The sequence below is a fragment of the Uloborus diversus genome, chromosome 7 (genome assembly GCF_026930045.1).
Source record: "Uloborus diversus isolate 005 chromosome 7, Udiv.v.3.1, whole genome shotgun sequence".
Classification (NCBI taxonomy): domain Eukaryota; kingdom Metazoa; phylum Arthropoda; class Arachnida; order Araneae; family Uloboridae; genus Uloborus; species Uloborus diversus.
Genome location: NC_072737.1, coordinates 36650381 through 36672358, shown reverse-complemented (window position 1 = coordinate 36672358; position 21978 = coordinate 36650381). Strand labels below are relative to the sequence as shown.

The window sequence follows — 21978 nt, the reverse complement described above, 5'->3', positions numbered from 1 at the left end:
CCCTAATAACCATTCTATTCTATCAAAAGCTATGTTAGAAGATATTATTACGGAAATAATCAATGAAGCTCCAATCATTTAAAAATATTTAAATAGATTATTTTACCCCCCCCCCCCCTTTCTTTTTTTACAAACCAAGATTAGCTTATCTTGTATCAATTGTTCACCATTAAAATACAGAAAGGATCCGTTCCGTTATTATTACTTTTTTTTAAGTATTTAATTTTTACGAATGATTTCTTCGCATTTAAGGGATATCATCGTTTCCCAATCGTTTGGTAAAAATTAGTATTAGGAGCTATGGGGCCGCGACATCCTTTATGCCAGGGCCGATTTCTTGAACCAATCCGCCACTGCACCTGCAGCGCCATCGCTTTTGCAATTATGCCATTCCGTTATGCCTGTCTATTGTGACAGTATTGCTCAATATTTCTGCAGGGGATATCCAGCAATTTCATGACTTTTGTCACCTCAGTGTATAAATTACAAAAATACACAAGTTAATGAACGCTCTAGAACCGGAGCTCCGTCTGTTACAGGAGCCTCAATGATGGTTTACACCTGCAGTGACGTCATTGAAAGTGAAATCATATGAAAAAAAAAACAGACATTGTATGCTCCAGTTTAGTTTACAACTCAGTCACTCTCTCTCTCACCGGTTAGCTTATCTGTGAACCGCGAACCGTTAAATTTGTTTTCATTTTTGAGAGAGAGTAACAGAACTTCCAAGTTAAAAAAAATTTCTTTTATTATGCAGCTCTTTGTTCATTTAAAATGAAGCATTATTTATAAAGAACTTGACTTTGGAGTTTTAAAATTACTGACAACTTGTTGGATCATTTATATTGTTTATCAAGATGAAGCGAAAGATATCATTTTTTTCTGACAAAAATCTGTCGGAAAATAAGCAAGCTCCGTGGGTGGACACATTCACTCCCGAAACTGTTGTAAGTTGATTTAATTGTTGCGCAACAGTTAGCCATTAATGTAAGAATGCTAAAATGATAATTAAAACTACTGATGAGAAATTTTCGCTTGTTGAAGTTGAGTTATTTAATCTGAAATGCCATTGTGAAAATTGTTTTCAGTAGCAAGCGAAGCAAAATTCTGTGGCTATTTTTTTCCTATTTTTGGCAGATAGGGAAGTGTTTTGCCCCATTTAGAAATAGCATATAACTCGAAGTAAAATCAAATACATTTTGACAAATCACTGTTTTTAAATAAAATGCAATTAAACTTCTATGCTATAAGACATTTACTCAACGCTGCACTTGCAAACAGCTAGATATTTTGAAACACAGACTCTTGTTAAAGTTGTGATACACGAACATGAAATAAAAGGTAAATCAAAGTGCAAGAGAGCACAATTAAATTAAGCCTTTCACAACATTTGTAGCTAATTGCCTGTTATTCATCGTTGTTCAGTTCCTGTTATTCAATACTTGAAAAGCTGGGCTACAGATCTCCACTAAAAGCAATGAACCGTACCCCTCAAATTATGCAGGGTACCCCCGAATGAGATTCTCCCAAAGGAGAAAAATACCCGGAACAAATCTGATATACCCCCTCTTGGCGACTTTTTCCTGTTGGCGCCAAAAAAGCGTCGCCAAGAAAACTATGTATGACGTCATATGTCACACATCGTTCTTAGCGATGCTTTTTTAGCGCCAACAGGAAAAATTCAAATTATGTCATTAATTATTTAATGAAATTAATGCATTAATTTTTTTCCGTTGTTTCTCCGGGATACGAGCCCTCGGTCTCATAGTACTTTCGTAATGAGACCTCGGCCCTGCCTCGGTCTCATTACGAAAGTACTATGAGACCTCGGGCTCGCCAGGACCTCGCTCCGCTCGGTCCGTTATCCCTCCGACTTTTAATATACATCACAGTCGGATATAAGTCACAGATCTCCTCCGTTCAGTATACAATAAAGTCACAGATTTTATGTGAAATTAACACCATTTTTGTGCTACAAAAATGCCAACCAGACCAAAATACAAACTACCAGAAACACACTAAAAACACAATAATTCAAAATATGTTCACTTACCTTTTTTACTTTTCTTTTACTTCCTCACGTGAGGCAGTGCACATATGTTCCGCTCTTAGGAATATTTGTTCGGATTTTAATTCAATGTAATTTAATATTTCTTCATTAATATAATTTCGCCAATCGGCTAAAGTTTGTGATGAAAAAAAATATTGACTTTCAATATCAGCAGTTTTGGTCCCAATTAAAATCTCATATGTTATCAAAAAAATCTCCTCTATTTTCAACTTGCTAGAACTAAACCATGACCCACTCCTGATCGTTGCTTCTTTTCCACAAACAACACCCCCAATAACCTTTCTACAAAAAAAAATTAACCCATCTGAACATTTTTTAGTTTTTTTAATTTTCATAACAGAATTACATCTAGAACATAACATTTCATTCTTAAGTAAACCAATTTCCCTTAAAAATTCTAAAAAAACCTCTTTATTTTCAATTAGTTTAAATATAAAAAATCTATTTAGGACTCCGGTACGTCCAAACGTTGGACGACCTGACAAAAAAGAAAAAGAAGATTCATTCAAAAATTTCAATTGATACATTTGGACAACATCACAAACCGAACTCATAATTAAAATAGAAAATTCAACTAAATTAACATTAAAAAACAACAAGAAAAAGAATACTCTAAAATAAAGTTTGAATTGAAACTTTATTTTAGAGTATTCAACTTAAAATCTCCCTAAGAGCGAAACATATGAGCACCTACCTCCTACCACACATACACGTGCAAAAAGACAAACTTCGAGAAACTACTTTCCAGCATTCTAGTTGCAAAACCAGGGTTGCCAAGTTATCGCCTTATTGGCGATTTTCGTATCGAGCGAAAAATTAAAATCTCGCCAAGAGGGGGGCATATCAGAGGAGAGCCAAATACCCTTTGAAAAACCCCTAAGAATTTCAGTGAGAGTAAGGTTTCAATTCCTACTTGGAATATTCTCCTAGTTAACTGGTCATCTGACCAATAACTATCAGAAAAAGCTTTTGTAATACATTCTTCATAATCTTAAAGTTTTAAGTATTTCATTCTGTAAAATGCATTATTTGGACAATCGCACTAAAAAATCATTAGTAAATGAAAATGCATCCTTTTTGCTGAAAAACACCTTAGTTTGATAACATTTCAAGTTTGCAGACTTTTTTACTATTTGTTTTCCGTTTGTCAAAAGTTGACGAACTTTCAAATGATGAAAATATAATAAAATACTAACGTATTCATTTTTTATTTTGTTTTGAACTCTTACTTTATTTTGAAGGAAGAATTAGCTGTTCACAAGAAAAAGATTGGAGAAGTTGAGTTGTGGCTTCATAGTTGTTTTCAACAGCAAGAAAGAAATCGAGTAAGTTTTCTCAGATTTGCTTTAATAACTAATAAAACTATTAAAAAGCATTTTTGAGATCTGTGTCATGTCTGTAGCTTTTTCTGTTGTGATTAACAATAAACATTGAAACTGATATCCAGACTTAGATAAAATGAAAAGCTTTCTGCGAACACAAATCCTAACTGGAAAATTTTTGCAAATAGTTATTTTGCCAAACTCAACCTTAAATAAAGAATTAAATTTATGTTCAAATATTAAAAAGGCCAAAAAAAAAGTGCTAAAAACAATCTTTTTTTTTTTTTTTTTTTTACAATAACATATAATTTGTGCTTAATTTTTACCAACTGAAGAAAACTGCCAAAACCACTATTTTTTTCACATGTGTGCTTTAAAAGGCTTTTGGAGAAAGGCTTCAACAGAAATAAACTGGGATTTTTTTAAAAAATTCCCTTAAAAAAACTTTATTATTATTCTTTTTTTTTTTTTTTTTTTTTTTGTTATTAATGTTGGCAGTGTGACGAAAATTTCTGCAGAAGAGCCAAAAATTTTCTGTGAACGCCGTTCCCGCGTTCGTCTATATTATGCAAGACTGCTTATATCATCAGAAATACAGTAAGCACCATTTATACGTTTCTCTTTTATACATTTTTATTAATTATACATTTCTTCATTTGGTCTCTGCAGAGTTTAATACATAATAACCAGGTCTGTCCAACTGGCGGCCCGCCAGCTTCTTATTTAGCATATATCTATTTTCGACATTTATTGGTATCAAGAAGCATTCGAGACTACTCTTCTTAGTCAAGCCGGGGTCCCCGAAATTTCCTCTTGATCGCCCTTTTATACTCCTTCACTTTTCAGATAGATAAGCAAAACCTGCCTGCAATTGGTTAAAAATAAAGACCCCCCCCCCTCAATGATTCTACGGCCTTTGTTGATTTCGAAAAAGAAATTGAGAATTTGCTCTCGTCGCTTCCATGTTTGGGAGCATATATTTATGCGAAAGTGCTTCTTTGACAATGAACTTTTATCAAGAATCGTCACAGGAGCTCTCTCTCCGACAGTTCATTGATAGACATTCTGCTGGCAACGAAAAACATCGAGGTTGGCATTCCTGTCCTCGTAAAGAAGGCGAATCTGCCTCAATATTCCCATTAAAATTTAAGCAAATTGTTTTATAATCCTCCTGTTTCATTGTTTTATAATTAATTACCTCTTATACATTAAGAATTATTATTGACTGTTATTGTATAAAAGGTAAGAGCTTATTGTTCAAATTTTTCAAACTGCAGCTCGCCAGGTGATCGGTGACATGAATTCTGGCCCTTGGGCTCTTTGCAGTTGGACAGCCCTGATAATAACGATACCTATTATACGTTTTTTATTTATACGCTTTTTTCATGCAGTCCCTTTAGAAATGTATAAACGGTGCTTCACTGTATATATTTTTTTTAACTAAATTAAAATTCATTTCAGTTTTGTACCTGATACATGTAAATTACCTGCATTTTCCTTTTTTTAGGTCACTCCTATTTTGTTGCTAACTGGACCTCCTGGAGCAGGAAAAACCTCAACAGTTAAAGTTTTGTCTAAGAAGCTAAGAGCTGAACTTCTTGTTTGGTCAAATAATTGGCAGGAAGATCCTAAATCTAACTTTGAATTTATTAACAGTGATTTCAGTAATTTTATTTATTTATTTATGTATTCAAAATCAATAAGGTTATAGTCTGCTACATATTTTCTCTACTGATTTACAATAAAGAAAGCAGGGATGAAAATCCTGTTTTCCTGCAAATGTGTGGGGGTTTTTCTTTTTTTTATATATTTTTGGTTGGTTTTTTTTTTTTTTTTTGCAAACCAAATTTTCTTCTTATTTATAATTTTTTTCCTTCAAAATTTATAATCAGAAACACTAGATGTATCATGGAAGATCTTAAATTTTTTCTAACATCGGGGGGAGGGACATTTGGATTTGGTTAAAAACTAAATTTTTCATCAAACCAAAAGCAGTTCTTTTTAAAAATTGTGATACATGTAACTTTCTTTTTTTTTATTAATTTTTATAAAATTATCCAATATCTTGTAATTAATGTTTCTAGATTTAATTGAAATGTATCAAATGGATCTTTTGCTTTTTCCCGAATATTTAGAGCATGCTAATCTGAACAAGCATAAACTAAAAATTCTTTTGTTTCCTGTAACATTGATTCTCAAAAGAGGTATATCAGTTAGGTGGAAAATACACATATTCCAATATTTGTTCAGCTTTTTTTTTTTTTTTTTTTTGTAACTGAGTTCTTATGCTTCAGAAAGAGATTTCAAGCATTTTTTGTGTGACTTAAAAATATTGAACTTTTCTGCCAAAAAGCCCATTGCTAGATCTGAAAATAATTGCTGGCCACCTGGTAACTGAAGGTCTTACTTTGGCGACTGAATAAAATATTCTACCTGTCGCTTAAAAAAAACCGTACCTACCAGCCCAGATAATTATTAGTACTTCATTGATTTTTTATTAGTCATTTCTATCTCATTTACATAGTTTTTTATCCAAAAACAATCTCAAAATCTCAGATGATTGAAAAAATCATGTGTACACTTCAATTTCCTTCGTACAAAAATTGACGGTTATAGTAATTATTCATTCATGTATTTCCATTACTCCCCTTTTTACGGATAAATGCATAATATTGCAGAGTTATGTCTCCTGTGTTTTCAGAAAAAAAATCTTGGATAAAGTGGAAACTAGAATAGAAATGTAAAATTTCGGGAAATTTTGAAGCAGTGAAAACAAAAAAGCTTTTTTCTTGAAAAAAATGGAAAAATTGATTTTTTTTTAATTGTTACAATGTGTTTAAAAGCTATTACTTTCTTAGAAAACATTAAAATGTTAAATATTTAAAGGTATGCAATCCATGTTATTTTTTATTTTTAGCAGAAATATGCAGAAAACTTTTACTATTAAAAAAAAATTAAGCCAGTAGCTTTCTTATTTTATTTTTTTTTTTCCAAACACCAAAACTCAGCTAAATTGGTCAAATTGTAAATCAAGTATGAATTTTCAGCAAGACGTGATTCTTATAAAATGTTTAAAAAAAGTTGGTTAAAGATTTATTTTTACATTTCACAGGCTTTCAAATGAGGCTAAAATCATTTGGGACCATTCGAACTACAAAGACCATTTTTGAGTCCTAAAATTAAAATTCGAACGTTTCTATACTTTTTTGGCATTCAAAACGTTCCTTCTTGAATGCTCAAGTACCACCTGCCAAATTTGGTCAAGAACTGATGTAAAGTGGGGATTTGTATGGGGAACATACATATATACGCGCATGTAAATTTGTTTCTTTTATATAGATTTAATTTCTTTTCAGACTCTTACAACTTCAGAGATGGAGGAAGTAAACAAAATCAAGCTTCTGCATTCAGTAGTTTTTTGCTTCGGTCTTCCAAGTATTCTTTGTTTCTTGACAATAAAAGAATTTTGCTGTTTGAGGTAATATAAATTTTCTCTATGAAAAATTAGATGTGTATAGTTATATAATTCATTATTTTAAGAAAAATTGCTACTTACTATGCTTTTAATTTTGAACTAGAATTTGCTGAGAATTATAAAGCAGTTTTTTTTTCACAAAATGATTATATTTAATTTTCTTTATCCCATCCCTACTATGGTAATTAAGGACCAATCCTGTTGCCAAGGACGGATACAAACTACCATTTTAGGGGGGGATTATCTCTTTACTTGACCCCCCCCCTCCCTCCTCCCCCACTGAACAAATATATGGTAATTAAAAAATATCAATCAAATGGTTTTGGGCTCGAAAAATTCCTTAAAATGCTTGAGTATCAATAAAACACGAAATCGGTCAGGAATAGGGTTCCTAATGGGTAAAAACATTGCAAATTAATTTCATAAGCAATGAAAGAAGGAATTTCAAAAATAATTAATGGATTAAAAAGACAACTGAGATCTTTCATATTTTATTCATGCAGTGTTTGAACATAATGTGGGATGCTATTGTCAACAGATTAGAGGGGAGGGGGTCATGACCTCCATATGACCCTCCTGTTGTATTCGCCGCTGTCTGTAGCATGCTTTAAATTTTTATTCAAGGTTAGTGATTTTACAATGTTTAAGTGTAGATTTACACTGTAGGAAGTAGTTGGTTCAATTTTTCTTTGCTGTGAAGTGGAAAGAATTAGTATTTAAAATTTTTATTGTGTTTTTGTTTTATGTTTCCCTGGGAGCCAAAAGCTAGTTTTTAAAGTAATGGTCCTTTGAGAATGTTCTCATCATTCAATTTACATGCTTTTTGTTTAATTTCACTTTTGGTTTTTTCTGTCAATTTGTTTTAGATTATTTAAAAAATTCTTCATATTTAGAAAAGTGCAAACGGCTGAGCTGATCAATAATGTAAAAAATAAAGACGTTGGAAAGAAGGAAAATAAGATTTAACAAAATGACGAAAGAGCTTAGCATGGAATACTTCATATTTTTAAATGATCAATTCCTGATAAAAAAGTTTATGAGGTTTACCATCTTATCTTGAATCATTCAAAAAGCTTCTAACTGAAAAAAATGTTTACATAAAAATTTGAAAAATAAACAAAATGGTTCATCATAAAACAGGAATAAAGATACTGATGATAATTGAAGCTGGAGACTTGGAGAAAATAAATCACATTGGATTGTAAATTCTCCAAACATTGACTAGTTCAATTTAAGAAATTGTGCCTTTCATAATTAGGTGTGCATGATAAGTGAGAATTTCACTAACACAAAAGTTGCTAATGAATTTGTTGCTTTCCTTTGATATTTCGTAAAAATGCAATCTGGAATTGCATACTAAAAGATGATTTTCAAAACAATTGACAGTTTAGTGTCCTGACTTTTTTGGTTCAATTTAATGTTGATAAAATTATTTTTTGGCATTGCATAAACATATAGTGAGCATAAACATGTGTCTTTTTCTTTCTTTTTTTTTTGTTAAAAAAACGTAGTTTGTGGCAGCAATTTTTGAGCTGGATTTGCTGCAAATTATTTTGTTGCATGATAGTATCCACCAATAAGTATTAAATCACAAAAAAAAACTCGACATTTTGAAAAATTTAAGGGTTGAGCAGGCTTAGATACACTGACATAAGGTCAACCAAAGCGCTTTATGGTATAATATTAAATTATGCCTAAATTAGAAAAAAAAATAATTTTTAATGAAAAATGATATTTTATATATGTTTATTTATTTTCTTTTTAATTTAACTTTTTATCAAAAGTGTTCACTAATATTTTTCTCACAGATTTGCTATTTAGCTGCTTTTCATGACTTTTTGAAAATGAGGAGGAATTGCATATTGCATAATTTCAATGGCATTGTAGCTCTTATAATGCAATGGTTGTAATTTTTAAATAATATAATTTAGTCATGCAAATAAATAGCTTTAGTTGAACTCCACTCATTTGTTTTGCTTTTGATATAATTGTGTATGAACTTAATAATTTCCATGTTTTTATTAGGAATTCCCTAATGCATTTTTACGAGATGCCAGCTCATTTCACAATATCATAAAGTAGGTTTGATAAGTAGCTTTTAAATCATTCTTTTGTCTTGCATTTTGTTTTCGATTAGTGTTTGCCAACTTTCTGTCGCTTCTCTACGTTTTAAATATTTTTTTTTTTACTTTGTTGAATAAGGTATCAATTATTATCATTTTTATTTATTGATCCTCAATAGAGAAATCTGCTTACAATTGCTATGGAATCGGTAAACGTTCACTCAAGACGAGTCTATCTAAAGAGAGGGAAAAGTAAAAATTTGGTTATATTGTCCAACTATTAATTCACCTTTTAAAAAAAAATGTTATCCACTGTCCAGCCAGTACTCTGGTATATTTGCGTAGGTAAAAGAAGGTTGAGAGCCTCTGCAATAGAGATTCTGCTACGTCAAAAAGCAAAAAAAAATAAATAAATAAATAAAATAAACGCTCTTAACTGGAATGAAACATTTTACCACAAAAGAAATTCATTTCATACAATTAAAATATATTATTCATTACTTCTTTGCAACAGCATCATTTATAGTCGACTCCCGCTACAACGCGATTTGACTTAAGCGAAATGGCTGTAACGCGAATTTTTTCACGAGTAACGAATTTTAGAGCTAATGCAAATTTTTCGCCTACAACACGAATTTTTTTGGAAAGAAGTATCAGCTTCATTATTAGTTAATAAATATTGATTTCGTGAATGTTATTGCATTCCTTTCAGCATCACTGACAGCCAAACTAGTCTAATGCATCAAATAACCACTCAGCATCTCTCATTTATTTTTTTATTTTTTTCATTCTAAATATAAAAGTTGTTGAAATATAATGGCACCTTAAAGTTACTTCACCTAAAGTTTGTGAAGATGGGAAGAAAAAGAAAGTTTCTGATAAAAATAGAAAAAATGCTAAAACTCTCGATATGCTTGAACAACTACAAAACTTTGACGGTAGCGCGACAATAAGTATGAGTGAATCTTCCATATGTACAATTAAAAGTCAAAACAAAAAGATATCCATAAAAGTTCAGAACTTAGTTTCAATATTGAAGCTTGCAGAGCAGTCTAGCAAAGTAAATATTATGGAAATGGAAGCTGCTCTTGTATTGTGGATTAATAAAGGGATCAGGAAGAGAAGATGTTGCCACAAATTGAAACGTTATAAAGGCGAAGCAAACGTATTTAAAAATGTAGAATTAAGATAAGAATAACGATATGATCATGGAGCATAAATCATCACTATCTTCATTTTTTAACTCTTAAATATTGTTACTGTATCTACTGTACTATTTACTATAGTTTTTCATTTTAATTTTACGTCTTTCATTCCCATTGGTCATTCATTTTGTTCATCTTAAAGTATTTCATGTTGAACAACAGTTTTTTTATTTTTTAAGTACAGTAAAAGTTCAGTTCTTTATGCAAGAAACTGTAGTGTAGAGTTAAGAAACGCTGTAGAGCAGTTTGAGGTGTGTTTATAAGTATTTGGTATACTTAAAAATATTTGTATGCATATATTTTTCCACAACGCGAAATTTCGACTTACGCGAGGAGTCTTGGAACGCATCCCTCGCGTAAGTCGGAACCCAACTGTACTTCTTTAGCTTTAACTCTTTATTTTAAATCTGCAAATTTTGTAAACCATTTTCTAATCTATTAGAAATGTTTACTTGTTTAAAAATTCACTCAACTCTTTAAAAGTTCATTAAAAATTTGACTGAAAGATTCTTTTGTTGCAAAAAATTTGCAAACTTAAAAAAAAATTGCTTAAGTGTCTTAAATAATTTTTTTAATTGCATGTACATTTTTAGGAAGTATGCTCTATGTGGTAGATGTCCAGCTGTGTTTATTATTAGTGACAGTGTCAAGGGCGAAAGTGCAGAAAGCAACCTTTTTCCAAAAGAGTTTCAGCTATCTCTGAATATAACAAATATTAGGTAAAGGTTTATTTTATGTAATCATATTTGAAAAATATATCCTGAAAAAAATTTGTTCAAAGATTGATTTTCTACGTAATATGATGAACTTCTTGTTTGTGCATTCCTGTTTTGCGATTAGCTCTATTCTAAAAATTGTTATTATATGCTTTACTGTTGTACTATCTCTTTTGGAAAAGATGCATTTTCATATATTTTGTTGTTTGGAATACTTCTAACCAGTGTGCGCAAATAGTGTAATAATGAAAAAAATTACAATATGAGTGAAACATGTTTTTTCATGCGTAAATCAAACAACAAGTGTTCCCGTTATTGAAGTGTAAGGTCTTAAAGTTGGGTGAAATTTTAAGATAGCAAATTTGGTGAGAAACGAAAGGTTCTGGAAACAGATGAAGCTATAGCTATTGTTTAAGCGTTCATTTCTAGCTAAATTTGGTGCCTTTTTTAAAAGAGTCCCAACTTTAAGACCTTATATTTCAATAATGGGGGGACTAGCGCAAATGATTTATGCTTCAAACACATGTTTCACTATGCTCTTTCAATTACTGTTTGTTTAAATTTTTTCATTATTACCCTAACATATTGTTTTCTGGTAAGGATCTCTTTCACCCCCCCCCCCCTCCCCATTTCTTATAGTATACATATAGAAACTTTTAATAAAAAATTATATGATATTCTGTTTTGGTTTTTATGTCTCAAGGGCTCGTTTTTTTTTTTTTTTTTTTTCCTATCTTAAAAACCGTTGATTTAATCACATACCCCTTCCTAGTTTTTCAGAAATGGGGTGGTCGCCAATTTCACTTCAGTAATGAGGAAAGTAAGAGAGAACACCTTCGCGCTCTTAAAAAATTGAAATGGTAGATAATAATAAACAAAAGTAATAAAAGTGACAGTTTTTTTTTTTTTTTTTTTGCAAAATTTTGAAAGAAAATGCAATCTTTTAATATTATTTAGGAACATACAAGGGTCTTTATTATAATATTCTTATCTGAGGGATGCTGAAATGTATGCTCCAAACAAATTTTTAATGGCAAAAAAAGTATTAAGAGCAAAGTGCAAACCTATGAAAAGCTTATGTTTACTAAAAAATTTCTAAACATACGTAGCTTCAATAGGGGCCGCTGACATATTTACATTTCTTTCTTCTTTTTTTTCCCCGTTTTTTTTTTTCTCTTTTTGTTGTTTTGTGTTGTTCTATGAATGTAATATTTTTGCTTGAAAATATTGCATTCATAGCCATTCTGCTTTATAACAAACTTCCATTGTGCCTGCCCTAATGTGATTAAATAATTTTATTTGATGTGGTTGTCCTTGTCATTTGGTTATGACCTGTTCTACGAAAGAAAGTACAGAAAAGCATTAATATAAACTTTCAGAGAGAGTTGCACAGTGGGGAAAAAATTTTCTTTGCTTCCATTCTTATTTATGTATTATGTATTTTTTTGTATTTGCTTTTTACTTTCCAACAAAGATATTTGTTTTGACAGTAGTTTTAAAAAAATTGTTAATGCTTCAGGCAAATTTTAATTTTTTTGCTCAATCATTTATTTATGTATTTTTTTTAATATTTATGTTGTTCCAGCTTTAATCCAATTGCTCCTACAGTAATGGTTAAAGTTTTAACTCAAGTCAATACAAAGGTATGATTTCTAGCAGTCTTGTATTTAATTAAATTTTTTAAATATTCCTTCTGACTGTTTTAATGTAACCCATCTGTTTTGATTATGTCCAATTTATAGGTTACTTCTGCCTGCCGAAAATTAGATAAGGCACAAATAGAAGCACTTGCTGCTGACAGCATGGGTGATATTAGGAATGCGATTAATTCCTTGCAATTTATGTGCATGTCTCGTAAGTTGAGGGCTGTAATTTATCTTATTCATCAAGTTTCTTTTATAAGTTTTGCTCAGTTAAAGATGTGTAGCTAAACTATTTCATATGCATAATTATAAAATGTTAAGCATGTAAGATTGATGAGTTTTAGTTTAAGAATACTGATTTCAAAATATTTAATTTTTTTATCTCTTCAAGTTTGTCAAAACTTTTAGTGGATTGTTTATTTGTATTCTAAATTAAAAGTAGGCTAAATAGTAATTGAAAAAAAAATTAATGTGTTCATTTCGTTTTAGATCAAAAGCAATTACTGACAATACTATTTACTAGATTTTATTAGGTCTAGAGTAATTTCAAAAAAAAAAAAAAATCTATATATTGGCATCTCAGACTTGAATGTTTAAGCATACAAGCGATCATATCCTATGCATTATATCAGGGGTGCCCACCTAGAGGGGGTCATTGAAATTTTTAGAGGGGGTGTTTTGAGGGGTATTTTTCACTTTTTTTTTTTTGGAGGATTGCACCCCTGTAAATTGCATGCATCATTTCTTATGCATGCAATTTTCCTTTTCCCAGTTAATTACTGTAGAAAAAATAATTAGTCATCAAAGGGTGTCACATTAGTGGGTTTTTTTTTAATATACTTAAACTGAAGAGCATACATTTTATCTATAATTAATATAATCAGTAATAATTGTATTCCCATTTTCCCTTTATAAAATGAAAGCCCCGCAAAAATTAATTTCCAGACTTTGCTTGAGCTTGTGTGTTTCTGTATCAATAGATCTTTCCACTGTAAAGAGCAGTGGAATAACAAAATCATAAGTTTTGCAAATATAAAGAGTGGCATCATCTAAAGACAAAATATCTGTTCAAAATGTCAAATTGCATGATTCTCATTGACAAACAAAGAACTGCCATGTTCAGAGGGGAGTGCTCTTATAAGTCTTAATGGGTACAGTTACTTGATTAATTTTCTCTGAATTCCTTTTTGAAAGTTATGTATGTACAATGTTCTTGTTTACCTTAGGGAGTTTTGTAAATAGTATGTGTCTGATAATAGTATGATGTTTAATCAGAAAATTAAAAAAAAAAAAATTCCTCATTCGATTGAGTCGAATTTATTTTATTTATTTATTTGTTTAATAATATATTTCTTATACTGAATGAAATCATGTTATTTCTTGCTTTTGTGCAAACTTCATCTTATATTATTAAAGTGAATAATTCCTTTCAGAAACAACCAAATCAAAATTAACATCTCAAACAAAACACAAGAAATGTGATCAATCTGAAGCACAAGATCTGAAACGTGATTCCTCTCTTTTCTTGTTTCATGCTTTAGGAAAAATTCTTTACTGTAAACGTAAGTACATGTAGTATGATTTTAATATGAAATAATTTTTGTGTAACTAAAGTGTGTTTTTCAGTGTACAGAAAGCACCCCGTTAAATTTTTCAATGCCACTATGTCTGCCATACCCCCCCCCCACCCCTTTGGCACCCCTGAATCAGCAGAACATTATTTTGCCTATTTTCTCAAGACTGCGGGAAATAAGTTGCCACTTGAAAAATGAACTATTCTGCCGAAGTCAAGTGTTCTGTAGCTTTGTTTCCTTGCAAGGCAACTATTGGCAAAATTCCAGCAACAGACAATGGATATTTTTAAAGCAAATAAAATGTCACTGGGAATCGACGTTTTGATTAAAATCTCTTCTAATTAAAATCCTAGAAAAATGAAACCTTTCTAAATATGATGACTGAAAAATTACAAATTTTTCTATGCCTGTTGGATTGTCAATTCTCTGGCGCTCAGAAGAAGTTGGAGTGACATAGATAGATACACTCAGTTTTTAATAGTATAAGATATATGCTTTTTTTTGTGCATTTCAATTCATTTCTCAAATAATTTTTTACCGTAAAAGTACATTTTTTAAAGGTACTATGAATTTATTTTAAATGCCATTTATTTTTTGAAGCTTAGCAATGTTATAAAAATAGTTTAAAATATTTTTTGTTCTTATTTATATCTTTCTGCACCAAAAGAATTTTAATTTTCTTTAATTGAATCAGTTATCTACTTAGACTGTACTATAACTTGGCTTCTTTCAGCATCATAAAATGCAAATATGTCCATGTATTTGTGCATATCCACTTTTATATTATGTGAGAACATAATTATCTCCCAATCATCTGGCATAATGTTCTCACCCACATACCTTGACGGGCAATTTTTTTGTGGTTTTAATAATTATTGCTTCTTAATTTTGGATGACTGCACAAAGGTTTTGTATTTTTTCTTTGGTTTCATGCCTGTAGTGGCAACAGTCCTACTAAAGTAGAAAAAGGTAATGAAAAAAATGTCAATTTGACATAATGTAAATGTAATAAACTTTTTTATTTTATTTATTGTATAAGGATTGCTTTTATTGACATACACATTCGTCTTAATCATTCTTTTTTGCTTAGGTGATGCTTCTTCTAAAACTGAACGGGATGTATTGCCAATGCATATGAAACATCTTGAACGGGATCCTCCATTATCAAATGCTGAGGTATGTCCTACAGCAATTTAAAATTTCTTACATGAAATATTAAACTGCGGTTATTTAAATGACAGAGGTCTTAAAAATCTTTTTTATAGGAAGTATATGAGAAGACATCTATATCTGGGAGTGGATTTTGTTTGTTTCTGCAAGAAAATTATATCCCATTTATTAAAGACATTGAAACTGCTGCAAATTGTTCGTTGTGGATGAGTGGAGCCGATGTCCTTTCAGCCTATTGGAATGTACGTATTCTTCTTCTATGATTGTCACACTGAATAAGTATTTAAATAGAAAACTATGATCCTGTTTCACTTTATAGAGGTGTTTCCTTCAGTCAAAAGTACTACTTTTAATCACTGAAATTGATAGAATAAGCAAAAATAATAATAACACGGAGCCAGAAAACTTTTTTTCCCCTACAGTTATTTTTATTTATTTATTTTTTTTTCATAAACTTATGTGGGATTTTGGAAATAAGGCGTGATCTTTATACTGTCACAAGTGATGTACTTTGGCACTACTCCATTGGTGTGCATAATTTTACGCTTGCAGTCAACGGCATTGTTAGAACATGAGAATAAAGAAGCAAAGTAAATATTGTTGCCTGTGCTGATGGCATCAGTTTATAGCATTACATCACTTGTGATGTCATGCGTAGGATTGTAAAAAATGAAATTAAATCTATGCACTGATTAAATTTTTTTTAAAAATATTAAACTTTGTCAAATTTTTGAAAAATGGTTAAATCCTATGTTTTTAAGCATGCTCTTTCTGAAAAAAAAACTTTTACGATTTTGGAAGCAACCCCATTGTTTTTTTTTCTTACCCTGCATTATAAATGTTAGTGTTGTGCCTTAATAAAAATCTTAATGCAAGTCTAATTTATTGCCCAACATGACATCCACTGCAGTTTATCCTTGTAATGGACTCCTCATTTTGGAATAGTCAATAACTGAGCTGGTTCTCTTACTGTAGCTGAGATTTCCTTCAAACTGTTTGCTAAAGTTAATTTAGCACACCAGCCTGAGCCCGCAAGCAATGGTGCGGTTTATCTCGTAAAATGAAGGAACTGCAATCTGGATGTCATAACCAGGCTGTCAATGGTATATTCTTGTAGTTCTGCCTTAGCCCTGGCTTGAGGGTGGTAACTTTCAGCTTGTTATTATCAAACTGGTTAAATCCTTTTATTTAATGTTGAGTTGTCATCATTTGCACTTACTTGCTTAATTGACATCTGATATTTTCTTTTCTAAGAGATAACCTAATCTTTTCCAGGGAACTGATGTTATGAATGATTATGCAGTTTCCTTAGCTACCAGAGGACTAATGTTTAACATAACATACTCAGCAACTGGAAATCGTTGGAGGCCATTGCACAAACCTCAATTTTATGACAATAATTCCAAAGTTAGTACCATTACAACTGTTCTCTAGATCTATTATGTCTTTTAAGTTATTTTTTATTATTATTTTACCTTAATATAAATCTTTTCATTTTTAGAAAAATCAAGCTTTGAAAACTTTAAGCGGAGCCTTCAAAGGTGTGAACTACTTTTGTTGAAGATCATTAAGTAAATCATTTTGTGCTTTTTGGTGATCAATAGCTCTGCTAATTTTGCATCTAATTACCTGATGGTCCTCTCTAAAAATCTTTCAAATTTTGTTGTAAACTATGTGGCAGCAATATTATGTGCATTAATTATATTTCATGTTTCTGTTGAGTTTTCAAGGTATTCTATTAATCTTTTCAAACATTGATGAAAATATTATGTGTCAATATTTTTATTATTGTTTGTATTTTTTAATTTTTTATAATTGTACCTATAACAATATTATTACATAAATTGCTGGGTTTTGCCATTGTAAAATTCTTTTATATGTTGATATATTGTTCTTCAGTATGTTGAGAGTTGTATTTCTTTGATGTTATTTTGGAGAGGAGAATGAAAAATATACTAAATTATTTTAATGATGGAACACCAGTTCTTATTTGCCTGTTATTTTCATTTTAATGTTACTGTATGATAGTTAGCATGGATTATAGATCTTAAGGAGCTGGCACTGCCTACAAAAATAGTTAAAAAATGATGACTTACCCACAGAGGGTAGGTAAGAAGCTGGAAGGGTGATAAATAATGAATTGGATGCATCAATAATCGGATACATGAACTGACTTAATGGGTTGTGTTTATTAATTGATAGAATTAAAGGAATGAGTTAGAGCGTATACATAAGCATCCGAAGAAGCGGGCGATCCTATCCAGTCTCCCTGTTATTCCGAGGAGATAGAAGTTTGTTTCTTTTTGTCGAGGGGCGATGGTGCCCTCTTCCGTGGGTGGAACAGAACTGAACAATTACTGAGGTTTTAGAAAAAATAATTAAACACTTCATAGGTCATATTTTCATTAAATAGTATTTCTCATTCATTTCATCATGATGCTTTTTTTTTTCCTTTTAGAAAAAGGTTTGACGTTACATGAGCTGGAAACAGATCTTATTCCCTATCTTTCTAAATTGAACTTAAACAGTTTAACAACTGGTATGAAAGTTATCTTAAAATATTTAACATTGTTGTCTGTATTAATACATCATGCTTATTTTATTTTTTATATTTATTTTTGAATAGAACAAAGAATGCTAGTGAAAGAAATAGGTGAAATGAAAGTGACAAAACATTTGAGGTAATTCACATGAAAATTGTAATTTTTATTTTATTAATTTTAAGTATTAATAACATCTCTTACTTCCGTATTGTGCATAACTGTTTTCTTAGTTATATTTTTATTATTTTAATACGTAAATTTATTTTTCAACAAGTAAAATTTTGAAGTAATAGCAGCCTTCCTATTGTATGTTCATTTGTCTGACATTATAAAAAGGATGCACTACCTATTGCACTGCTAATGCTGAACTTCAGACCAGGGACAGCGGAATGGAAGGTCACTGCGACCTCCTATTAAAACGACCTTAAATTTTTTTTAAACGAATTTAAAATGTTTAATGTCCCTTTCCATTAGAGGTAGGTATCATGTGTGTATGCTGACATTTTATCATTCAGTCAAATTAGGAGTTTCATGTGAAAAATTGAAAATCCCCCCCCCCCCCCCCATTTATGTTTGAGCCACCCTTGCTTTAGACATCTTGTTTCAGGCCAACAACTAAATGGAAAAACTAAAAAGATGTGTAGCTTAGTAGGCACTCTGTATGGTATGCACAGACCCTATGCATCTTTTAGTAGACACTGTCATGGCCGTGCACAGGGGGAGGGGGGAGAAAGGACAACTGTTGGTCTGGGCCTGAGACTTAAAGGGGCCCAATATTTTTACTGTATTACCCCGCATTATCCGGCATGCCGGAAAAAAGCGAAGTTCACCAGCATGCCCAAAAATTCGAATTTTCTAGCATGCCGGATAATTTGAGGTTTATTTTGCTACAAAACAAAATTAAATTTCCCCATTCCGTTCCAATCAGAAAGCAAACCACTATAAATAAAAACATAAATAAATCCCGAAAGTAACCTTCTTTCAAAAAAAAAAATGTATTGCCTATATATGTGCTGGTTATTTATGGTGGGTCATAAGGAATGGATTTAATTCTTTGCCAAAAAAGTAATCAATTCAGAAACAATCTACGTCACTGCAATTTGTTGATAATTTTTTTAAAATAAATTATTTTAGGTTCCTTTTAGTGAAGTAAGTTTATTTTTTAGTTATTGAATAGATATGTTAAATTCTTTAGCGGGTGGTAAATTGCTGCTTAAATGCTTGCTTACTTAGTTTTAATTTAATTTTTATAAAATTATTCATTATTAAAAATATTTTTCTTGTTGAAATAACAAATGACATTGCTAATAAATATTTTTACAAAACTAAAATGCTTATTAATACTAATAAGATATGTATAGAACTTATATTCATTTTTAATTTGAACATATATCTTTTATAGTATTTTTTCCTAACCTCGATTTTTCTGGCATGCCGGAAAGGACCAGGCAAGTGTTATTGAAAATCTGGTGACCCCCCGAATTTTGCGGCATGACGAATAATGCGGGGGAATACGGTAAAATGAGGGTGAACTATATGCAGGGACATAAGGGTAAACAATAGGGAGGGGGCCTGTAAAAGTCATTTGTGATTTTCCCCAAAATTTCTATGCACATCCCTAGACACTGTATGTACTACAGAGAAGGGCTTTTCCACAAAATCAAAAAAAGGGGACGTTTCTCGTTATTCTAAACTCATTTACAAGATTGCTGGAGAACTCAACATGTTAGGTACCACTTTTAAGCCAACTGTACTATTCGTGTGTACTGAAATGTTAAAATCTTAGTTTTATCATAATATTGGGTGTTTATGCTTGGAAGCCACTGATATGCTATCTATTGTTTTTTTTACATTTGAAGTTGTTGCTATATTTAGTAAACTTTCAGAAGAATTATGTAACGAAAAGCCCCTTCCACCACACTCATATTTTTATAGATATTATTGAAAACTTAAATTTCTCAATTTCGTACAAATATCAATTTTTTGTTTAGTAACAAATGTTATAGCTGTTTTATTATTATGTTACTTGCCTAACTCAAAAGCAGTGCCGGATCTAGGGGAGCAGGGACCTTGCCCTAGAGACCCTGGGGGTGGCGAATTTAATTTTTTTTTTAACTTGATACAAAATTTGAAAGAGATGGGTAAGGTTAGCAGTTTTAGGATTTGTCCCTGCTAAAAAAATAAAGATCCAGCATTGCTCAAAAGTTTGACAATATTAAAGCATCTGTTAAATTTTAATAGAACATTTTCAAAAACCTTGCAAGAAAAAGATGTGTTTGAGATAGAGGTGGAAGAAATTAAAAATGAGAGTGCTATCTCTGAAAATAGTAATTCACAAGAAGTAAACTTGCCACTGTCAGATGAAGAAATCATAATTGAAGAATATGATTTTTGAAAATCTCTGTATATTTTTTAATTGATACTTAAATTTTTGTAAATAACTTATGTAATATCTTTGGGTAAAGACTTCTGAAATAAATACATTATTTTTCTTGTATATCTCCCTTGTTATTGAAATGTCTTCACAAATCAAGACATCTCTGTATTTATGTTGTGGTGACTTAGAAAAAAAAAGCTGACCTTTTTGCTTTGAATTATCCTGTCTATTAGTCTTACTTTGCACAAAAAAAATTTCATTTTAACACATGTGATTTTATATCCATTCTACTTTTTTGACATCTACCTTTTTATGAAATAAAAATAAGTAGACCCCCTCACGACTTATTTTCATGGTTGAACCAATTTAAGAGTCCTGTATTTTGTATTTTATTTCAATCCTATCTATTAATCTAATTTTGCAAAAAAAAAAATCATTTTGACGCTCGTGATTTCATTGAGTGGATATGAAAATTGGCATCTGTATATTAAAATAACATTGCTGGTTTCTCAAGAGTTTTAAATAGAAATTGATTTTTATGATGACAAACCACATTGTCTTATTCATTACATAATTTCATTGAAAGAATAAGTACGATTTGTTTTTGTTCATTAAAAAATGGTGTATTATTTTGTAAGCAATTAAATAACTTCTTTTCTTAAAAAACTAAGGGAGCCAAATAAAAACATGGTGCTATGTTTTAAGAAATAAAAGTAAGGGGGGGGAGGCAAGCACTTCCTTTTACTCCTGCCAAATTACGGCCATGCATTTGCTTGTATGTTTGATAGAAAATATTCTACCGTCATCGACATTTAACACTTTAAAAATTCAGTAATCTATAAAGTGGTTTTCCAATCCACAGTTTTGTTGAACTTGTTTTTACTTACTGCTTTTGCTGTACGTCACTTAATGTGTGTGACCCAAAGTCACGCATATCTTTTTAATGAATCAAGACAGCTCGATGGAACTTTTATCTGCGTGTTTGAAATTCTGTCATGAACGAAACTGCACATGATGGCCAGAGGCCTACACAAATTTTGGGGCCCATCAGTGACTTACAGATGTGTTGTTTACCCCTTACGTCACTACATGTATTCCTCCCCTTGTTATAAGAATCTTGGGCACCTTCACTTTCAGGCGTGGCCTAATAGGTGTCCCTTCTCTGCCCCCTCCCCCCCAATACACGTTCTTGATAATGGCATGGCACCAATAGCATGCAGAAAAAAGATTCTTCAAAAAAGAGAGAGCTTATTTTCACAATTTCACAAACTAAAAAACAAAATTTTAAAAATCATTTTGCCGAAGTTTTTTTTTTTGTCATGTAAAATTTTGTATTCTTTTTAAAAATAGGTATCTTCTTTGAACATAAAAGTTGTGTTTTATGCATCATAGTGTTTCAGGAATGCTAAATTTTAGTGATAACTTGCTTATGTGAGACCCAGGCGATTGATCCCTTAAGAATTAAAAACCCTTAAGCAATAAATTTCTCCAAAAATCCTGTTGAATACATTTTACTGTCAAAATGAACTGCTTAATAATAAATTAGCAATAAATTTCATGTTAAAAAAAATTTGCAATGAAACAGATGGAAAAACAACACAAGATGCAAAACATGAGCAAAGTAAAACAAGAAATGGAAACTTAAAGACAGATAATAAGTAAAACAATAAACACCTACAACACGAAAACCATAGGAGTTCAAACAGGGTGAGAAAAGACTACCAATTATATGAATGGATGCTAAACTGCAGAAAAATATGGACTGACTTGAAGAACGATTCTTCAGAATTTGAAAAGACTTTCAAAAATCAAAATCTGC

At 31.0% G+C, this 21978-nt stretch overlaps 1 protein-coding gene across 2 annotated transcripts; it reads left to right on the top strand.

Moving 5' to 3' along the window:
* Positions 1–736: 736 nt before the first annotated feature.
* LOC129226018 (cell cycle checkpoint protein RAD17-like) lies at positions 737–20266 on the top strand. Of its 2 annotated transcripts, XM_054860592.1 has the most exons (16): positions 737–947; positions 3313–3396; positions 4901–5057; positions 6750–6871; positions 8894–8946; positions 10730–10855; positions 12438–12495; positions 12595–12706; positions 13929–14057; positions 15160–15245; positions 15335–15481; positions 16515–16646; positions 16741–16780; positions 17698–17778; positions 17866–17920; positions 20024–20266. In XM_054860592.1, exons 1-16 carry the CDS (start codon positions 858–860, stop codon positions 20175–20177), a joined length of 1626 nt encoding a protein of 541 aa, XP_054716567.1. In that variant the 5' UTR covers positions 737–857; the 3' UTR covers positions 20178–20266. The 2 variants fall into 2 exon arrangements, 1 of the variants encoding a protein (XP_054716567.1); XR_008580763.1 differs by lacking the exon at positions 20024–20266 and having other exon boundaries at positions 16741–16810; positions 17866–17906.
* The last annotated feature ends 1712 nt before the right edge of the window (positions 20267–21978 follow it).

Coding starts and splice junctions, on each gene's coding strand:
- LOC129226018 (XM_054860592.1), top strand. CDS start 858: ATGAAGCGAAAGATATCATTTTTTTCTGACAAAAATCTGTCGGAAAAT. Junction 3,397..4,900: donor AACAGCAAGAAAGAAATCGA/GTAAGTTTTCTC, acceptor TCCTTTTTTTAG/GTCACTCCTATTTTGTTGCT. Junction 12,496..12,594: donor TAACTCAAGTCAATACAAAG/GTATGATTTCTA, acceptor TCCAATTTATAG/GTTACTTCTGCCTGCCGAAA.